General features: G+C 32.4%; 1 protein-coding gene and 1 pseudogene across 2 annotated transcripts; both read right to left on the reverse strand.

Annotated features, from left to right (window-relative positions):
• Positions 1-215: 215 nt before the first annotated feature.
• Positions 216-16419, reverse strand: LOC105194144 (multiple inositol polyphosphate phosphatase 1). Of its 2 annotated transcripts, none has more exons than XM_011158890.3 (9): positions 16078-16419; positions 6945-7144; positions 5765-5890; positions 4564-4757; positions 3905-4015; positions 3206-3356; positions 2497-2707; positions 1510-1719; positions 216-967 (listed from the first exon to the last, which is right to left on the reverse strand). In XM_011158890.3, the coding sequence occupies exons 2-9, from the start codon at positions 7120-7122 to the stop codon at positions 721-723; spliced, it is 1428 nt and encodes a 475-aa protein (XP_011157192.1). In that variant the 5' UTR covers positions 7123-7144; positions 16078-16419; the 3' UTR covers positions 216-720. The 2 variants fall into 2 exon arrangements, with proteins under 2 accessions (XP_011157192.1, XP_011157191.1); XM_011158889.3 differs by having other exon boundaries at positions 5759-5890; positions 16078-16130.
• Positions 16420-17200: 781 nt separating this feature from the next.
• Positions 17201-19274, reverse strand: LOC105194177 (annotated as a pseudogene).
• Between the last annotated feature and the right edge of the window lie 492 nt (positions 19275-19766).

Raw genomic sequence — 19766 nt, forward strand, 5'->3', positions numbered from 1 at the left:
TATAATATTGGGTTATGGTGAATAATTATAAAATGATAAAAGTATACAGCTTTCTAGGCGTCCAGCTTGTTTTTGAGGATTTAGGCGCGCTTTGCTATATATATATATATATATATATATATATATATATATATATAGAGAGAGAGAGAGAGAGAGATACATAGAGAGAGAGAGAGAGAGAGAGAGAGAGAGAGAGAGAGAGATTATACACTCAGTTTTAAAGAGAAAATCTTGATTTTTGAGTGGCTATATTTTTGTTACTAATGTTTTATGCATTATGGATAACGAATTAAAATAGTAACAGGCGCATATAAATAAAACATAAATATATTTTAAAATACATATTAGGATATTATTGTAAATTAGAGCAAATATATTATAACAATTAACTCTATTAATTCTTATATGTAAATTATGTAATAAAATTTAGACATAAAATTTATTTAAAGTCACATTAAACGTCATTACTAACTGTACGTCACACTACTCGCACATATATATCGTAATGTATTTAATACATTTTTGAAGTCGCAGAAATTAACATCTAAAAGCGATAAAATAGTCTACAATTTAACGCCTTAATTTGCTCTGTGCGCTTTTTTGCTCTCTGTTGAAAAGAGAGAAGAATTCTATAAGTATTAACTTGAGAATCCCAAAAATCTCACTCGTACTTAACATTTTACAATGTAACGCTCGATAATGAATAAGCTAAGCTTATATTTACAATTGTTGGTAGCCAAAGCGGACTAGAATAAAAGACGTTAATAAGATGGCTATAAAATCAGGAAAACTGGATGTTGCTCCGCTCGCCTTCCAGCAGACGTCCAGCTTGCAGTTGGACGCCAGCTGACCGAACTTGCTTTTCAAGAACTCCCAGTCGCACAGACCCACCTGACAGCCACTGTATCGTACTGGTTTCTCCGCCAGATAAAACATCACCTTATTGCGGTTATTATCGTAGTTGCATCTGCAATGAATTTTTTATAAAGATTAGAGTTTATTATTACGTTAGAATAATTTATTAATAATTTATTAATAATACAGAATTTAAAGCGGAATTTGAAGCTGACTGACTTTGATTTTTCAGTCTGATTTATTTTTTAAAGCTAATATGGTTAACTTTACCTGTGTGAAACTAATTTTAGTTGAATGTTTTGTTTAAACTTGTCTATTTAGAAAGTTTTAATCAAGAAAGATATCTTAATTTTTTAAATTAAAACATTTATAAAAAACAAAAAAATCAAACACAATCTATAAGTAAAATTATAATGAAGATAATAAAGTTAAGAATCTAGTATAAAAACAAAAAAAGATTTCAAAACTTGGATATGTAGTTATAAAAGTGTTAAATTCTACTAGAATATTTCAATTTAAATTGAAATTAAATGACTGTTAAATCAAGTGAATCAAAGTCAATCAAAATACACATTAAAAATTAAGATATATAATAATTAAGAATAAAAGATAACAAAGGCATCAGAGTCCGAGGATAAGAAACGTGTTATTCACTTGTAAAATACTGCGATGAGATTCGCGGCAAAGGGTGATATCATCGATGTGCGCCATTGACGTCTGGCCATCTCTTTGTAATTGTAAGCGGTCAATCGCATCTGATCTTCGTTTATGCCCATCGTGGCCAGAAGATTTTGCAGGCTGACTATATCGCTGAAGTAGAAGATGCCCGCGGGCTCGTTCGACATCTCGTCACTTGCTACATTCCTAATTAAAGCATAAATATCTTTAAACTCTTCCGTGGTTTTCTTTAGATCATAAAACGTAATACCAATATCAAATTCCAAGTACGATAAATGACTCAATTACTCACACTATTGCAATAATTTTCTAAATGTTGGAAATCTGAACTTTTTTTTAGTTACAAGACTGAAGTTTTACATTTAATAAAATATTATAACAGTAAACAGACTCTTCAAGAATTCAAGTAAAATTAAATACGCACAATCGTATAATAATGTCATTTATATGCATATTTAAGAAAAACATTAAGGAAACTTATTGGAAAAAAAGTAAATAAGGAATCTGGTATTATTAAAATATTTTAAAATTAAATTAAATATTAACTTTGATGTAAATTAATATTTATAAAATAAAAATAAAATATATAGAAATTTAATTTTTATAAAAAAAATTTATTTTATGATTAAAATATAAATAAAATTTATTAAAAAATTTGAATAATTTAAATAAAAAAAATTAATATTTATATTAATTAATAATTTAGAGGATCAAATTTTCAGTGTTTAGAGCATTGTCAGTAATTGTGTCATTCACTCGCTATCCCTTTTATTTCTTCTTCGATTTTTTCTTCTAATGATGAAAGGCGTTCGAAAAGAACTCAATAGGTTGTCTAGCATTTAATAATTTGATAAATAGGAAATTTGATAGGAAGATAAGTAGGAAATTTGAACAACTTTAAATACTTTAACTTTAATTCTTGTAATTCGTGAAGTGCAAGAAACGAGACTAAAGTTACAATACCAGAAGTGGCTCATCATGTCGTGCAGCAAGGGGCATCCCAAACGAGTGTTGATATCGCGCCCATAGCCCGCTTTGTAATAGTAATCGAGATCCTCCCTGTACTCCAGAATGCGAAGTTCGTCTTTGCTGAAGACGGCGCACCAAGGTGAAAGTTCGGTGACAGACCAGGCCTTCTGGTATCGACACGCGTCGTACATAGCGTCGATTTTATCTAGAAATATTGGGGAATATTTGACGATTGGTTCCATGCATTCAGCAAATATTCAAATTTGTCATTCGCGAAGGAATTTTCGATAATTCGTAGATATACGTGTAGAATCGTTATTAGCGCAAGAATTGAATTATATTTAATCAAATTTAATCTGATCTTTCTTAAAGATTTTAATTTTTTATTTAAGAGATACAAGAAACTGAAAAAGATTTTTTATATTAACGAAATATATTTATTTTTTAGTCAAACAAGAACTGAATTAGAACAAAAATATTTATTTTTTAGCATCGTTTTTTATATTTAAATAAATATATTAGCAAGTGTAAAATAATTTTTATATAAACTTACTAAATATTTCTTTAAATCAAAGAAATGATATAGTACTAAATAAAATAAATATAATTTACTTAATAAAAACAAATTTTTCTTCAGTACATGATTTATCGAACGTAGGTTAATGATAAATAATTGATGCGTGCATAATATTTTTGTATATACCAGCAGAAATATTGTACAGAAAACCGAGTCGTCTGCTGATGTTCCTCAAGAGATTTTGGAACTCTGGTCCGTTATCGAATCTGATGCGTTCTATGTTTTCGAACGATCCCTCTTTTTCTTCGTTATTCCACATACCGCATGTTTTGTACGCCTGCAAAATTAATGAAATCAGATACACTGAAATAAACTTGATCGACTCTTCGATCTGTTTTAAATAAATACAAATTTCTTTATAGAAGGAACGAAATAAATTCTTATTTGACAAATTATTCGATTTCTAGAAGAAGTACTTGAAATTCGAAAACTACTCTAATTTAGGTTTGAGTTCTAAATTTATCTTTCGAAATTTCATCATATTTTTTTTAATTGTGCCAGTTTATTTTTTAAAATTCTCTTGCCTCTTTTCTTTCTTTATTTAAAAAAGTTATGAGACTTATACACATTTAAAGAAATCTATTTGTGTTAAAAAATTATTTGTACAATACATAGAATATTTTAATCGACTTATTCTTTTGTCTCAAATTATTTTTATGCAAGTATAAAGAGCTGTGTTAAACACCTCGATTTGTGATACATTAGGATATATGTAATTTCTTGTAATATTTATTAAGATTTTTTACGAGATTGGTCTATTCAAGTTATAATGCTTTATTTGTAAATTTTCAATCTCTTATAGCGTATAATTAAAAACGTACTTACAGTAAGTAAAGTGTCGTTAAGAGAAGCTTCTTCTGGAAGTACGGCGGATCTGCTACCGAACAGCCCTTCCATAAAAGATGTCATGCTGTCGCGAGCTTCGGTAGCACGAAACTGAAAATCAATCACGTCCTACATATCGCTTCTATCGTTTCGTGATTTAGTCAATATTTATCGACATTTGCTTAATGGAATCCAGTTAATTAACGTCCATGTTAGATGATCTATGTATATCGAATTACCCGTAGAATTTAATTGAAAGGTAAAATTATGTTTATAATGAAAAAACGCCAAACGAAACGAGTTTGAAGGTTCAGAAAAATATCACGGACATTATTCGACATGTTTACACTATAAAAAAAAAGAAATATTAAATTTTAAGATAGAAAATGTTTTATCTCTATCACTCTCCATTTTCTAAATACTTAAAAATATTTTAATTTTGAACGTTTTAGATTAAAAATATTAAAACGTTTAGAGGTGTTAATGATTTCAGTTTTAAACGTTTTAGTGTTTTAAATCTAAACATCGTTTGAGATTAAAAAATTTTTAAGAATTTAAAAAAACGAAGAAAGACAGAAAACATTTTAATATCTTAAAATTAAACACTTCTATTTTAATGTATGTAGCGATTGATATACTAAACAGTTGCGAAGAGGTACCTTGTAATTGGAGGATGTAATGTTGTAAATGTTGGGGAGCAGCAGCTCCGGGAAATTGCTTTGCAATCTTCTGGCCAGTAGCTTCATGTCTTCCACCCCTTGTGGTGTCAGGACTTCCGCCCGTTGCGGCAGCAAATAATCGTCCAGCTTCCATTTTTTTAGATTATCCAGATCTCGACCGCACAGGTGACCCTCTGCGCGACAAACGAGACGTTTCAAAAATCGAACGAAGAAAGTCGTATTGCAAATTGGCAATTTGAACGTTAGTGACGTGAAAACACCGTCGGCATGTACCGTAATTTTTGCAAGTTTCTACGAAAACAAACACCGAATTGTTACATGCGACGCGTGCAGAATGCAGAAAGTTTCGACTTAATCGTTCAAATCAGTAAACAAGTTTTGTGTTGAGAATTAGATGTCGCGTTAAAGAGAGACGACTTTTTCTATCGGGATATGTTTTGGACTTTGCAAAATGTCTGAGTTTCTTAATTGAAATGATTTTTGAAAATGTAGAGAAAATTGGAAAATTATTATAATCCGTAATTTAAGACTTTGCAAAAAATAAATGTTAAGCTTATTAACAGGAAGAGTATATATGAATAAAAATAAAAATGTTGACATATGAAATATCAATATACTCAAAAATATATGTATGTTGAGAAAAAACGGTTTTATTTAAACCTAAAGATTTAGTTAGATATAGATCTAGAAAGACTCTTGTTAAATCACTAAAGTAATTGTGTATCTTAAGTTGGTAGAATGTCAAAACCTGTTTCGAGTATTATTCATCATGCTCGAACGTTTATTTTGATGGTCCAACAAAATTATCGTCAGATCCATATACAGTTAAATTTTTAGATATTTTGATAAAGCGTTCTTTCTGTGTACATATAAATTTAATATGCAAAATGACAATGTAGTTTTAATTTTTAATTTTCTCTCACATCGTTTTTAAATTTTCTCAATTGAAGTATCGCAAAGTAACAAAATGTGGAAAATGTTACTGAATTTGGTAATAGTTTTATAAAAAATAAAAATTTTTTATACATAATTTAATAAACTTTTGACGCGTAAACAATGAAACGTGGGGAAAAGGATCTGAAATAATTTATATATGATACAAAAAAAAGAGAAAGTTAACTTTATATAAGAAGTAAAAGTAAATTAAGATATGAGAAAGATAAGATTGATTTACCCTTACGCCCTTCATGATTCTGAACTATCTGTTCTTTGAGATCAGTTAGAGAGCGAATGCTGTGGATTTCTTGCATAGTCGGGCAACGGGTGCCGTGTGCCGCGAGCATCCAAATTTGCACCGGCCGGCAATCTGTCAAACGAATATGTTATAGATACAATCTGATCTTGATTACATCAGTAATAAAAACAGACTCGTATTTCATATGCAAAACTACGAGCCAAAGTGCAGCAATGAATTCTTTAGCGATGACTACTCTTATGTATTAATAAAGTCTTACGTATTAAAAAAAAAAGAGAACAAAAACATCATTACCGAGTGCATCTGATAAGATGTGATTCTCAAGCGTAACAAAAATACACATGTATCCACTTTTCTTTTTATCTATCCTTGGATTTTTTGTATGTTTATTTCCATCGATGTACGTTAACTTTAATTTTATTTACCTTTTATCTACACAGATTAAAAATTGTTATAAAATCAACAATCACGTTTTCATATATGATTAAATCATTTTGAATAATTTTTATAAATTTAACCAGATGTAACTTGCTTGCATGAAGAAATTTATTTCTTACACGAAGAATTTTATTTTTTCATGTAATTTAAGTTATGTCTGTTTAAGATTTAAGATTAAATTCAAGATTTTATACTCTTGCTACACACTCAAAAAAGAAATGTTTAATTTTAACATATTGAAACGTTTTGTTGCCGTGTGTTTTTTAAATACTTAAAAAAATATTTATTTTTAAACGACGTGCAGATTTTAAATACTAAGACGTTTAAAACTTAATTTTTTTGCAGCTGTAAACGTTGTAGTGTCTCAAATCCCAATACAGTTCTCAAATTAAAACATTTTTAAATGTTTAAAAAACGAAGACAAATATCATTTTAATATCTTAAAATTAAACATTTCTTTTTTTAAGTATATACGAGAATATGATTATTAAGTTTGTTCGACTAATTTTTTTTCTGCGTAGTTGTAAAAGTTAGGAAAAGATACGGAGTAAATTAAAACGAAATTAAAGTTAATCTATATTAATGGAAATGGAACATGAAAAGATCAATAAGTCTAATAGGTAAAAAGAAAAGTGCCTCGACGAGGCATTAAGCAGGCAAACATCGATCGGTATCGATTGATGTTGCCATCAAGGGATTCAAGTTTGATTCGACTTTCGGTACTTACCCGGTACTGTCTGGAATCGGGTCTTGCCACCGTGAACGAAGTGATATGCGGTTTTCGTGGCCATGTACAGGTACGGGTCATCCTCGTCCGCGAAGCAGAAATCGACATCGCGTGCGGGCACGTGGACTCTCGGGGGGGCCAGAAGCGCCGCGACCAACAACAGCAACAATGCGGACATTATGCAGTGAAAGTCGCAGCTCCTGTGCGATAAGAATAATAATTAGGATGATAGTTCTGTCAACTGGACGAGTGGGGTTAATCACGTCCGATGTGAAGAAATCAGACGAGTGTAGATCTCTAAGAGCTGCCTAACAGGGGCGGTGTAAGATAAAAGAGACTAAAACTAACTGGAGAGGAAGTGTGTAAAGATTTTTTTTTTAAAGCTTCGATTTACATTGAATGTATAAAGGCTTTGTGAAGCATTGAATGGCTGGATGGCGTAAGAATACGTTTTTGTGAAGAATGATGTTAAGGGCGTATTACACATATGTTTTTCAAAATAATGAAAAAGTTATGAAAAAAGTACTGATTATTTTATACTGCGTTTGGAAGTAATACAAAAAATTTAACGGCAATTTTCTATCTGGATCAAAATTATTTCAATAAGAAATAAAAATGTGCTCTAATTAATGTAATTAAGTAATAATAATAAAATATAATTAAGAAGGAAATATTATTAAAAAGTAATAATAAAAATCGGAATTTCTAATTTCGTCATTTTATTTGTTACTACAAATTAAATTATTTAAAAACTTGTGGCGAAAATTGCAATTTTTTTTTAACATGAATATTTATTAAATAGTCAAAACAATAAGATAAGACGACTTGTGTATGCTAAAGCAAATTCATAACTAGAAAGAATTGGTCAATTAACCGAGCAAATTAAGATAAAATGTTATAAATGTATTGCATATGTTGCTAATTTTAATTCTACATATCGTGATATAATTAATGACAACGAGAGCTTACACTTTCAGTCAAAAATATACAAATTTACAATTTGCGTCAGGTACATTACAGTTTGTGTGTGAAGAACTACGATTACTATTTCTCAACAGATTGCTCGTTTGGAGGCGAAAATGCGTTTTGTCCGCGCGACATCGCATGTCAGCAGTTCGAACCGAATGCTTTTGAAAGATCTGGAAACCTCCAGATCTGTCCAATTAACAACAATCTTCAAATTCTAATGGTCCACAAGTTAAAATTTGGTTAATAAAATTTAGCTCGATGAAGTCATGTGTGAATGCGTCAAATTTCCCGTCTAGTTATCTAATAATAATAATGAAACTGAGGGGGGAGGCGGTCGTCACAGCCGAAGATCCGCCTGTGGCACGCAGACTGCAGTCCGTTGTGCCTCGTCTAGTTATCTAACGTGTCTGTACTTCTTAAGTGAAAGAGATCTGATATGTTCGACCAATGTAAGATTTGACGCTGAGGTCGATGATATTATATTAAAAGTGTTTATTAAACAGATTTTGATGCGTCATTTTTTCATTCGATTTTTAACACTCGTTCTCAAGGGAGATGGCAGAGATGATAATTCATGTATCTCAACTCTCACAATAATAATTAATCGACTCAGCGAGTTTCGCAAGGTGCATTTAGATAATACTGCGAATTTCGCGGAATATTTAGATAACGCTGCAAGCTTCGCGGTTTCCTTGGAAATTACGCGTGAAATATTCTCACGGGCGTTAAATTTCTCGCTGATCCTAGCGAAACCACCCGCGCGCGGTGCCGAGGCGAGGCGAGGGCCTCTTCGCGGAAAAGCGATTTTCCTTTCGCGTTCCGCGGACCGTCGTAAACCTACATTTCGCCGGTGGCTGACGACATCGCGGAATGTAACTTATTACGAACTCGAGGAGAGCTAGCGTAACGTTGTAGGCGATTACATAACCGGAAGCGTTAGCGTATTCGCGCTCGTTCGCACCGAGACTGCCGGCGAGTATTAACGCGATAAATTAGCGGCAAGACGATAACGGGTGAAACGAGCCCTGCGAGACCGATCGTAAACGCGATGCCGGTGTCTTAAAGCTTGAATTCTTTTATCTCCTTCATCTCTTCGATCTGAACCAGAGATTCTCAAAATGGGTCACGACCTCTACGCTCAAGATAAAAGGATTCAATTTTTTAATATTTTAATAATGTGTTATTTTTGTTAAATATATGGTTAAAAATATACTTGAGCTTTGAACGGTGCTCGGATTTAAAACATTGTCTTTAATGCCTGTTTTCACCGACGCAGATTAACTTTGATCTCAGTTTAATTTACTCTTATCTTTCTTTAATTCTAAGAATTAGTAAAAGATAAAAAGTAAGGTAAACTGAGATTAAAGTTAATCTATATTGATGGAAACGGGCATAAAACTTTTAAAGCTGTTAAAATAGATTTCAGTTTCAAACGTTTGGTGCCTAACCGTTTCAAACATTTTTAAATATTTAGAAAACAGACAGAAATAAATCTTCTTATTATCTTAAAATTAAATTTTTTTTGAACGTATTAGTGAGTCGCGAATCGATTTTTCATGGATCGTGAGAAACTTTTTTTAGTGATGATCAAAACCAAGTAACGAAATAAATGAAACACTTTACGCATGAAAAATGATTTTGCTCGAGGTCACCAAAGCTGTCATCAACAGAAATAGGAAACGAGCGGGATCCTTCGTATCTCATTACGTAGAGAAATAAATTGACGAAATTATCTTTAATAAAAAATTAAAATTAGGAAGGGTGAAGTATAACCTAGACAGCACACAATAAATATTTATTACAATTTACTTTTTTATTTTATATTATGTTAATATTTTAGATATTTTATATACACACGCGAAGGAAAGAAATCATAAAATCTTTATTCCAAATGTTATTAAAATATAAACTACATATTTTATAAATATTTTTATGTGATATTTATATTAAATTTCTATGATTTATTTAATCTGAGATTACAAAAATGTTTATGAAATCTTTTCGTAAATATTTATAAATATGAAAATAATTATAAATATTTTATAAACTTTTTATAAATGCTGTGAGCTGTCGGGGAAATAAATCATCAGTTTACATCTTCTTCCTATTCCGCGTTTCTTTTTTTACATTCATTGAAACTGACAAGTCGCGGATGTTTGTCGTTTCAAAAAATGGGTCACGGTCCACATTGCACAAGTTTGGGAAATCCTGATATAGGCATTTTAAATTGTCAGACTGCTGCGAGAAGGTCGGGATCTGACGTCTCGAGGGATGCGATTTTAAAGAAGCCTCGAAAATGAGAAACGATGATTCAAAAGGTTCGTGAAGTCTCTAAGGATCCAGCTTCCGGGTGAGGGTGATATATGCGCGAGAGATAAACGCGCAAGGCCAAGGCCGTCGCGGAAGAGAGAAAGAGAGAGAGAGACGCGCGATAGTAAAATTACGACGTGCGCGTGACACAATGGTGTATACGCGCGAGAGAAACACGCGCGAGAGAAACCGGTTTCAGGGCCCCGAGAGAGGAAGGAAAACTTCCTCTCGCGTGGGCCTACACATACGATCTTTTCGGAGCATCTTCGGGATCTTGTGAGCGATCGACGACGAACGCCACTCCGGTCCAGAAATAGCCTGGACGCAATAGTTGACGATAGCGTAATTGACGACCGGCGCGATTAGCGCAGAGACCTCTTCTCTCTTTCGCTTCTTGCGACCGCCGGCCGTGCCGCATACTTGGCCTACTTATGCTTAATTTCTTCGTCGTACGAAGTACCACGCAAGTGCCGACGCCGCCTCTAACGTTGACTGCAATCTCGTTTCAATGCGAAATCCATTACACGCCCGCTGCGGCGCTGCCCCGAGCGTTACTTCGAAGACAGCTCGTGTAACGCGCCCACGAGAAAAGATATTTGTAATTCATTACACGAAGACGCTATTTATGGAGAATATAAGTGAGACTGTTATTGCAAAAGTGGCCAACAGGTAATTATTATGTTATGAAAGGAATTATAGACGTACAGTCATAGCACTTTGTAGTGCTCTTTGAATTTTCCAATAATCCTGTGAGTCGAACAATTCTAGCTTTGACTTGAAATCTTATGAGAAAAGAGGAAAGATAAAATGCGCGTTACATTAATCCATATCAATTTTTCTCTTGTTACTCATCTTATCAATTTTATTTTTCTTATAAATATCAAGAGAAAAATTGATATAAATCAAACTAATGCATGAGCAATCGAGGACAAATTAAATTAATTAAGGATTAATTAAAATAATTGAAGATTTCCAGACAGCACGATATTCACAATAAATATTCCTAAATATTTATTATTATTTAGTTTTTTTAAATATTAAATAAATATTTTATACAATACGGACGGCAAGTAAAAGAAATATTTATAATAAATTTTTTATATTAATTTAATCAAATTAAGAAAAAAATATTTATCAAAATATTTTATTAATATTTTTGTCTTAGTTTCATTAAATTATAAACATTTATCATAAATATAAAAATATTTATAAAATATGTACAAAATGTATTAAATATTCTTTTACTTTCTGTACATACTGTATAAAATATTTAATATTTAAAAAAATAAATAATAATATTTATGAATATTTATTATATAACTATCGTGTAGTGTCTGGGAATCTAGTTTAATCTTTAATTACATTTATAAAATATTCAAAGAATTATAAGTATTTTTTTTTTTAATTTTTAAATTTTTTACAAATATTGTGTACTACTTGGATTATGATCAGAGTCTAACGATTCGTCGATAGAAATTATTTCAGAACTAGGATTATGTAAGATAAAAAAGTTCTTTTAATCGAAGGTGAGATTAAAACAATTATTATCGAAAAAAAGAGGTAGAAAAATTAATGAAAATCAGGAACAGTCAGAAAGCAAAAAAAGAAAATCTTTTAATGCTAAATCTAAATATGACTTGAAATCCCGCGATGCGCACGTTTTGTTGGCTTTACGTATTAGAATATTATGGTCGACATTGTACTTCAGAAAGGCGTGCAATCCAGACCGAAGTCACATGAATATTCATATCGAAGAAAATGCAGCCGCAACTGGCAGATGACGGCACAGGAATGTGCAACGCTGATACAGCTGACGTATGCTTTTGCGCGCGCGAGAGGACATTTGCCGCAATGACAGGAAAGAATTGTCAATATTACAGAACAATAAGAATCGTTGCGAAACAATCGAAGCGTCGCGTCTATAAAACCGCAATACAAAGAAATTCATATTCATTTAAAGACCTGTATTCCGTGACTCTTAGCTCTCTGTACTTGAAAAAAATCGCGAAGCATCGTCGAACAGTCGTTCATTGGGAAAAAGTGTTATGTTTGGTATTTCCGACTATAATTGAACGGTAAAATAATTATTAAGTTAATAATTATTTAATGATTAAATTTTTAAATTATTACATTAAAAGTATTGCATGAATAAAAAATTATGATTCAGTTAAATGTTGCTGGCTTAAAAAGTTAAATTAATTTTAAAAAGTGTTATTATTAATTATTAAATTAGAATGTAATGTTTTAAAATTACTTTAAATAACAAAACATTTACAACATGGATTATTCACGACTATGAATTATGATAATTACAAGTATTTTTTCTCTCGGTATTTGTACTGTAATTTTAGTAAAATTTAATTAAATTTTCCTAAAATTTTACTGAAATTACAGTAAAATTATGCGAAGTCTACGTTGTTCTACTATGACTTTGAGGTAAATTATAAGAGAAAATTCTCTGTATGTAGGTCTACTTTGTAACTCTCTTAATGATAGTGTCATCGTCGTCGCGCAAGTGTGTATATGGTGAAAAAGATGCGCAACGACGATATAACGATAACGACCCGATGTCGTTGACAGTTACAGAGTAGGCCTACAATTTTACAAACGTTCTTTAACGACCCTACATGAATTTTTTATTGATTGACCCTATCGTTCAATATATCGCGCGAAAAATCGCAAAGTTCTCCTTAGCTGCTTCCTGAATGTACTATCTGTGTTACGGTTTCTATAATCTTGAATTTGTTTTTAAATTTCGCGAAATTTTTATTATTTTATTGCTATTATATTTCTCCCTATAAGCGTTATATTATTTAATATTAAATAATATTCCTGAGATATTATTTAATTGTATGAACATTATATGAGAAGGAAATAATATTATTTACTTCAATATTTCAAAGTATCGGGAATATTATAACTTTGAAATGTAATAAATAATTATAAAGTTTATGAATATTTTATGCATAATAATTTACATTAATTTCTGGCTACAATAATATTCGTAGAACATTATCATAATATTCCACGAATATTGAAATAATATACCACGAACATTATGTAGAAATGGACAAATGACATTAATACAATATTCCCATAATATTAAAATAATATTAAAAATATTGAATAATATTCTTGAAATATTATTTTAATTTTTAATAACGATCGTATAAAATTCTAAGAATATCTAATAGAATTCCCTTATATTTCCTCTTGATTTCTAACATTCTTCTCGCGAAGTTTTATTCTCTGGTTTTCGAGAGTTTCTTTCTTTTTTTCTTCCTTTTTTTTTTATTAAATCGAGTGTTTTTTTAACAGTAATTTCCTCCCGATTGCGGGATATCACGTAGGGCAACAAATGTCGGAGCGATAGACGGCGCGCGCTCGCGACAATTGTTCACGAAAGTAGGACGACGACGTTGGTCACGCTCGGTGGTTCTCAGAGCAGGAGAGCAGCGGTAATTATTCGCATTTTGCGCGCGTGTTTATTCGCTTCCAGTGAAGTCCGCTCGATATCGAAGCGGCGCGTCACTCGATATTGAAGCAGCGGCGATCGGCGATCCTTGAATCAGCCGACGTTCGAAAGCGAACTCGCGGCGCACTTTCGCGCGTCAGATTGCAAGGATCCGCGGAATCCCGCGGATCACGTGCGCGAGCGAGAGAGAAGGGAAACAAGAAGAGAGAGAGAGAGAGAGAGAAACGCGGTTTGCCGCGCAATATTTAATCCAGAGTGCGAATTAAATCATCATCGCGTGATTTGAAGCGTGGTATGGTAATTTTACACGTTAACTCTAAGGTCGCGAATCAGGCGTTTCCGGATTAATTCATCGCGCCTCTGTCTGTGCAGATCTAAGAATTGTGTGGCGTTCTGAGAATTCTGTATAGATTCTGCGAACTTTGAGATTGAGATCTCGCGACTTCAGAGTTAGCTTATTAGCTTGGAATACGGAGACTCCGCGAGAAATTTATTAATTGGGAATGTTTGTTATCGAAAAAGTAAAAAGAACAGGTGAGAGACTCGGTGATCTCGAAGATTTGAAGCTTTGAGATTCAGCTGCTCAAATATTTGCCTCCCGCCCCCCACGTTTGATCGTTCGGTAATTTATCTTCGGGACTCGTGGAAATTTTAAAACGCAAACAAGTTCTTATAAATACTCTTTAATCACACAATATTCCTAAAATGTTATACAAATATTATCAAAATAATATTCCAAGAATATTATTCAATATTGTTAATATTATGGAAATATTGTATTAATGTTACGCGTCTCCGTTTTTATATATTTGTGGTATATTATTTTATTACCAGTGGAATATTTATATAAAAATATTATACAAATATATATTATTGTGGTCAAAAATTAATGTGAATTATTATGCATAAAGTATTCATAAACTTTATAATTATTACATTTAAAAGTTATAATATCTTCAATAATTTAAAATATTGAACTAAATAATATTATTTATTTCTGCATGTAATATTTATACATATAATATTATCAGGAGTAAAAAATCTCTAAAAATTGAAATTAATAATTTTGTAATCAAGTATTTAACATCTAAAATCGGATTCACACAACGGAACACCAGTTTCAAATTTAAAATAAAAATGTACTGAAGAAAAGTTTCCTTCCGATCAAATCATTTCCCTGATCTAAATAAATACTAGTAATAACTAATTTATTTTTAAACTTGGGAAGTATTTTTTAAATAAAGGAAATAATTTTAAAAATAAATCTATTTAAAAATAAAAAAATTTTTTTAATGTATAAATAAATTTTCTCTTCTAATTCTACTAATAAAAAAAAATATTTTACGTGTCCGTTTTCATTTTATTGATACTTGTAGACCTTTGTGGCATAGATTTATGAGAAACACGGAAGCATGACTCGGGGTAAATATCAAATCGTCTTCATTTCACCTCATTTCCATCCAGATCGATTTCATTGAGATTGATGCGGACCCACCTTAACCGGACATATCTTGTTTATCTACGTTAATGCATTCCTTTATACGCCTTTAAATTCTTTGACCTATTTGTGGGAATGGCTTTTATCTTGAAATGGTAAATACTGCCCTGTCTAACTTATATCACCTCAGTAGCACTCTACTAAATATCTACCCCAATGAGCAAGAAACATCGAAGTAACATTGTTTTGGCACAGCGTGTACTTTTAAATAATATTGTGCAAACACTTAAAAAAGACTTGAAATTAGTTCATACATTGAGAAATAAATTACTAAATTTTAATAAAAGTTTATTTGAATATTTTTAATTAAACATTTACTTACATAAATAATTTTTCAATAAACAAATGACAATTAAATTAATGGTTTGTCTACTAAATAAATATTTATTTTTTTCATTGCAAGTATTTAAACAAATATTAAAATTTACTAATTTTTTCTCTCAGTGTACATTGAGAAAAAAAAACAATGGTTAAATAGATTAAATTTCTTCAGTTCATGCATTTTGCTTAAATACATAAAACACTCGAAATTTAATTTAAGCATTTATGCATTTAACTTGAGTGCATAATTGCTTAAATTGAAGAGATTTAATCAAGTTGAAAAATTTAGTCAATTTAACAACTTTTTTTCTCGGTGCACTGACTCGGTGCCGTTTATATACGACCTATTCAAAAACGTTACATGTCACTGAATATCGTAATAACAGGGTAGCGAGAACTTTATCTTATTGAACTTTAGCTTATTGAATTTACAGTGTTAAGAACATTTCAAGTTTAGTAGCTGTATAATAACTGTCATTATATGAAGCACAATTGAAACGTTTAGTCAGAAGACTAGCAAGCGCTGCAGCAATTGAGAATTTAGATTGACGTGTACGTACGAGATTCAGGAATGCTCGTGCACGTAGAGAGAGATATCCAAGAAGAGTATCCGGGACGCTGAAGGAACAAAGGAGCTGACTGGAACGATCGACACCCGGGAACTCGTCGGTTCAACGCGGGGACGACGACGCGCGGTCGATCAGGAGGCTTCGACGAAGCCTGCCTCCTCGGTTAAAGACCGGGAACGAATTGCGAACAGCGCGGATGTGGATATCGATAGGCGGGAGTACAAACAACGTAACGCAAAACGTGCGCGCACCTTCGTTATCGCGAGAGGTACCGTGTTCAGGCCGCCGTTCGCCGCGGCGGTTCGTGTGGCACTGCCGCGCGAGAGAGGTCGTCGAGCCTCGTTGCCTCCTAGGTAACCAACTGCACCTAGACCGATGCCTGGTGTCTCGCGTTTGAACACGCGTCACGCGATCTCTTCGACCCGTCAGTTAACGCGACCCGGTTAAGGACCCGGTTAGGGCGTCGCCGTGCTCTCTCGTCCCAATTTAATTACAATCTAAGTAGGTGGTCTTTTCAAAATTAAATAATTACGGAATATTAGGGGAGATGTATGAAAATCTTAAAAGTAGAGGAACACGTAATAATTACGCGAAAGCACACGATGCGACCGCTACGCACGAAGGGTTTAGCTGCGAAGACTGATTAACTGGAGCAAATCTTTCTCTCTCTCTCTCTCTTTCTCTTTTTATCGATCAAACAAGTGTTTATTGTACCGCAATACGAATTATTTTAACCTTCTTTTTTAAATTTAGGACAGTGGGGAAGGAGGAGGGCGCTTTTGTTGCTCTTTGTTCTGCTGACTCAAATAGAGTTGAGAGTTTGCAATTGTACTGTCGCAACTGTACTGTCGGAATTTTTATGGCGTTTATCACTACTTTTCAGCTGTCTCTCAATCTTGCTGCATAGTAAGCAACACGTTTAATATCGCGCATAGAAAAAGGTGGAAGGACCAATAACTTTAATTCATGATTTTTTGCTGACAAACATTTTGTTATTGCAATACAAATTAACATGTACAAAATGTTATCCTAATCTTCTCTTTAAGATATATAACATTAAAGCCGATAATTTGTAATTACATCACAATTATGTAATTATTATTTTTATGAGGTATCACAATAACTTTTCAATTACGTTAAAATTTTGCTGCAAAGCAGCGATTGTCTTGTGTAACTTGATGAAAAAGGTTTATATAAGACTGTCACGTTAATTCATGATATTTTTTTAATTTTTGACCAATTTCCGCGCTGCAATTAGTCGCGGTAGCACTCAACTTCTCCTTCAGCTGCGCCCAATCGCAGACTCCGTCCTCGCAGCCTTCGGGGAGAGTCAAGGGATTCTCGTTTAGGTAGACGACGACTTTGAAGGGAGCATCACTCGAGTTGCATCTAAAATCAAAATATTATGAATATATATAGCGTGTAATATAGGTCGAGTAAAGTTTTGGGGAAGGTGATGCACTTTGACTGGTTATACTTCAATGACTATATTAAATGTGAAACTGTCTATTGAATATTTCTAAAATAAAAATTTATAATCTATAATTTTAATAATAAAATTTTTTAGAAGAATATAAGGAAGTTTTGTATTTGTTAAGATTAAGTTCGTAATACGAAATTGTTCTATTGTCTTTACATTATTTTAGTTTGCTCAATTAAATTTTTATATTAAACCTTATGTAATATAGAAAGATGTTGAAAATATAAATATAAAAATATCTTAATTTCTCTTTTACATAAACATTTTATACATATTGGTCAGAGATACATCATAAATGTTGTACCTTTGACTGAAATTTAATATATTCTTATCTTTAATAAAGAAAAAAATATTTTAAAGTAATAATTTAAAAAATCTACATAAAAATTATATATCAATTTTAATACTTGAAAGAATAATTTAGAATTGTTTTTTGACATCAAAATGAAACTTGCATAATAAAATCCGTTAAAAATATAACACCTTTCGCTATGAAATAAAGTAGAAGAAGAATTATTCAAAGAGAGAGAGAGAGAGAGAGAGAAAGAGAGTAATAAAAGAACTGTCAAAACGAAATTGTTATATCAAAAACGTATCTCTTAATTCCCTCTGGATTTCAATGCGACGGACATTGCGTGTGACAGCTTGACGATTGTTACATACCTGTGGAAGACCGCCGCAAAATTCGCGGCAAACGACACCAACCGGGAAATTCTCCACAGTCTCTATGATCCCTACATATCCCGAAAGTTCCTTGCCGTAAATGGCACGGAGTCCTTACCAATTCCCATCGCGGCGAGGAACAGCGTTATCATATGTGAATACGTGAAGTAGAACACGTCCCTCGGCTCATCGCCATTCATCTCCAATTTCCTGCGGGATTTTAATTAGGAGAAATAAGAAGATACCAAAAATAAAATACTCCAGTCTCTCAGAAATTACGGAAACAAAGGATTCGCTTACGTAAAACGTTCGAACATGTCCCGATAAGGTGACATCCCACCTGCTCGATTGTGTTCCCCGGACCGGCGTCATAGTAAAAAGAGAGATCACACGAATACTCGAGGACTCGCATCTCGTCATCGGTGAAGAGGCACGTTGCACAGGGGCGATCGTTTGTCCGGGCACGCGCTTCTTTCGAAGCGACACGAGTCATATAACAGAGACACTGAAATAGACATATTATAATACAATAAAAAATTTGCCATTGGAAATTGGCAGTTGATGATTGATTGCCGATAACTGATGATTTTACGTTTGAAAACTGAAGTTGTGCAGTGAGCGATTACTCATCTGTCTTGTAATTACTTTACGGGCTCTCACACGCCGAGTGATATCGTTCAACACTTTTGACATTTTCGAGCCGTTAATAAACGCCCTCATTTTTCTGTTAATTATATTGGTCCGAGCCTCGCAAGTGTGATATAGCTATTTTGAATGATTAATATGAGAAGTGTTCGTGGCACGCTTCCTTTTAGGACTTATAATATTCGCGATGCGTGTTAATTATTGTGTAAGGAAAAAAATTTTAATTATCGAGAGTGTCTTCCTCTAAATTAGATGTTTTCCTAGTTATACATAAGATTATTTTAAAATGATCAATTAACTTTCCTCGTGCGTCATCAATCAATATTCCAATAGTAAATTACCTGCACTAAACATATGTTCTACATGTGCTGAGAATGGTACTGATGTATTATACTGTCATTTATACAGATAAAAAAATAACGTAGAAAAAAAGTTAATAAATTAATATTTAAAAGTAACTAGTTAAAATTAAAAATTAACGCATTTAAAATTAACTAAATTAAGATAAAAGTTATTAATTTTTTAACTTTTTGTTTAACTTTTAACTTTTTAACTACTTAAGCCTGATTATAATATTATAATATAATATTTCCCCTTTGGGACGTCATGGAGAAGAGCGTGACTATTCTCGCACGAACAAGAACACAAACTATACATATAATGTTACATAGGCAAAGTTTCTTCTCAAATTACTATTATTTGCGAACTGTTTTCTTGAAAATTTGCATAAGTGCCAGCCGATTAAATTATTGTATGAATAATAAACGATTAATCTGCGCAAGCGCAGGGCGAAAAATTTTATAGAAACGACACTTCATTGTTACATTCGTACAATGAATTTTTTTTCGATAATTGCGTACTCGTTAAGGAATTACGAAACAGGCTTGCGGCA

This window comes from Solenopsis invicta, chromosome 13 (assembly GCF_016802725.1).
Source record: "Solenopsis invicta isolate M01_SB chromosome 13, UNIL_Sinv_3.0, whole genome shotgun sequence".
Taxonomy (NCBI): domain Eukaryota; kingdom Metazoa; phylum Arthropoda; class Insecta; order Hymenoptera; family Formicidae; genus Solenopsis; species Solenopsis invicta.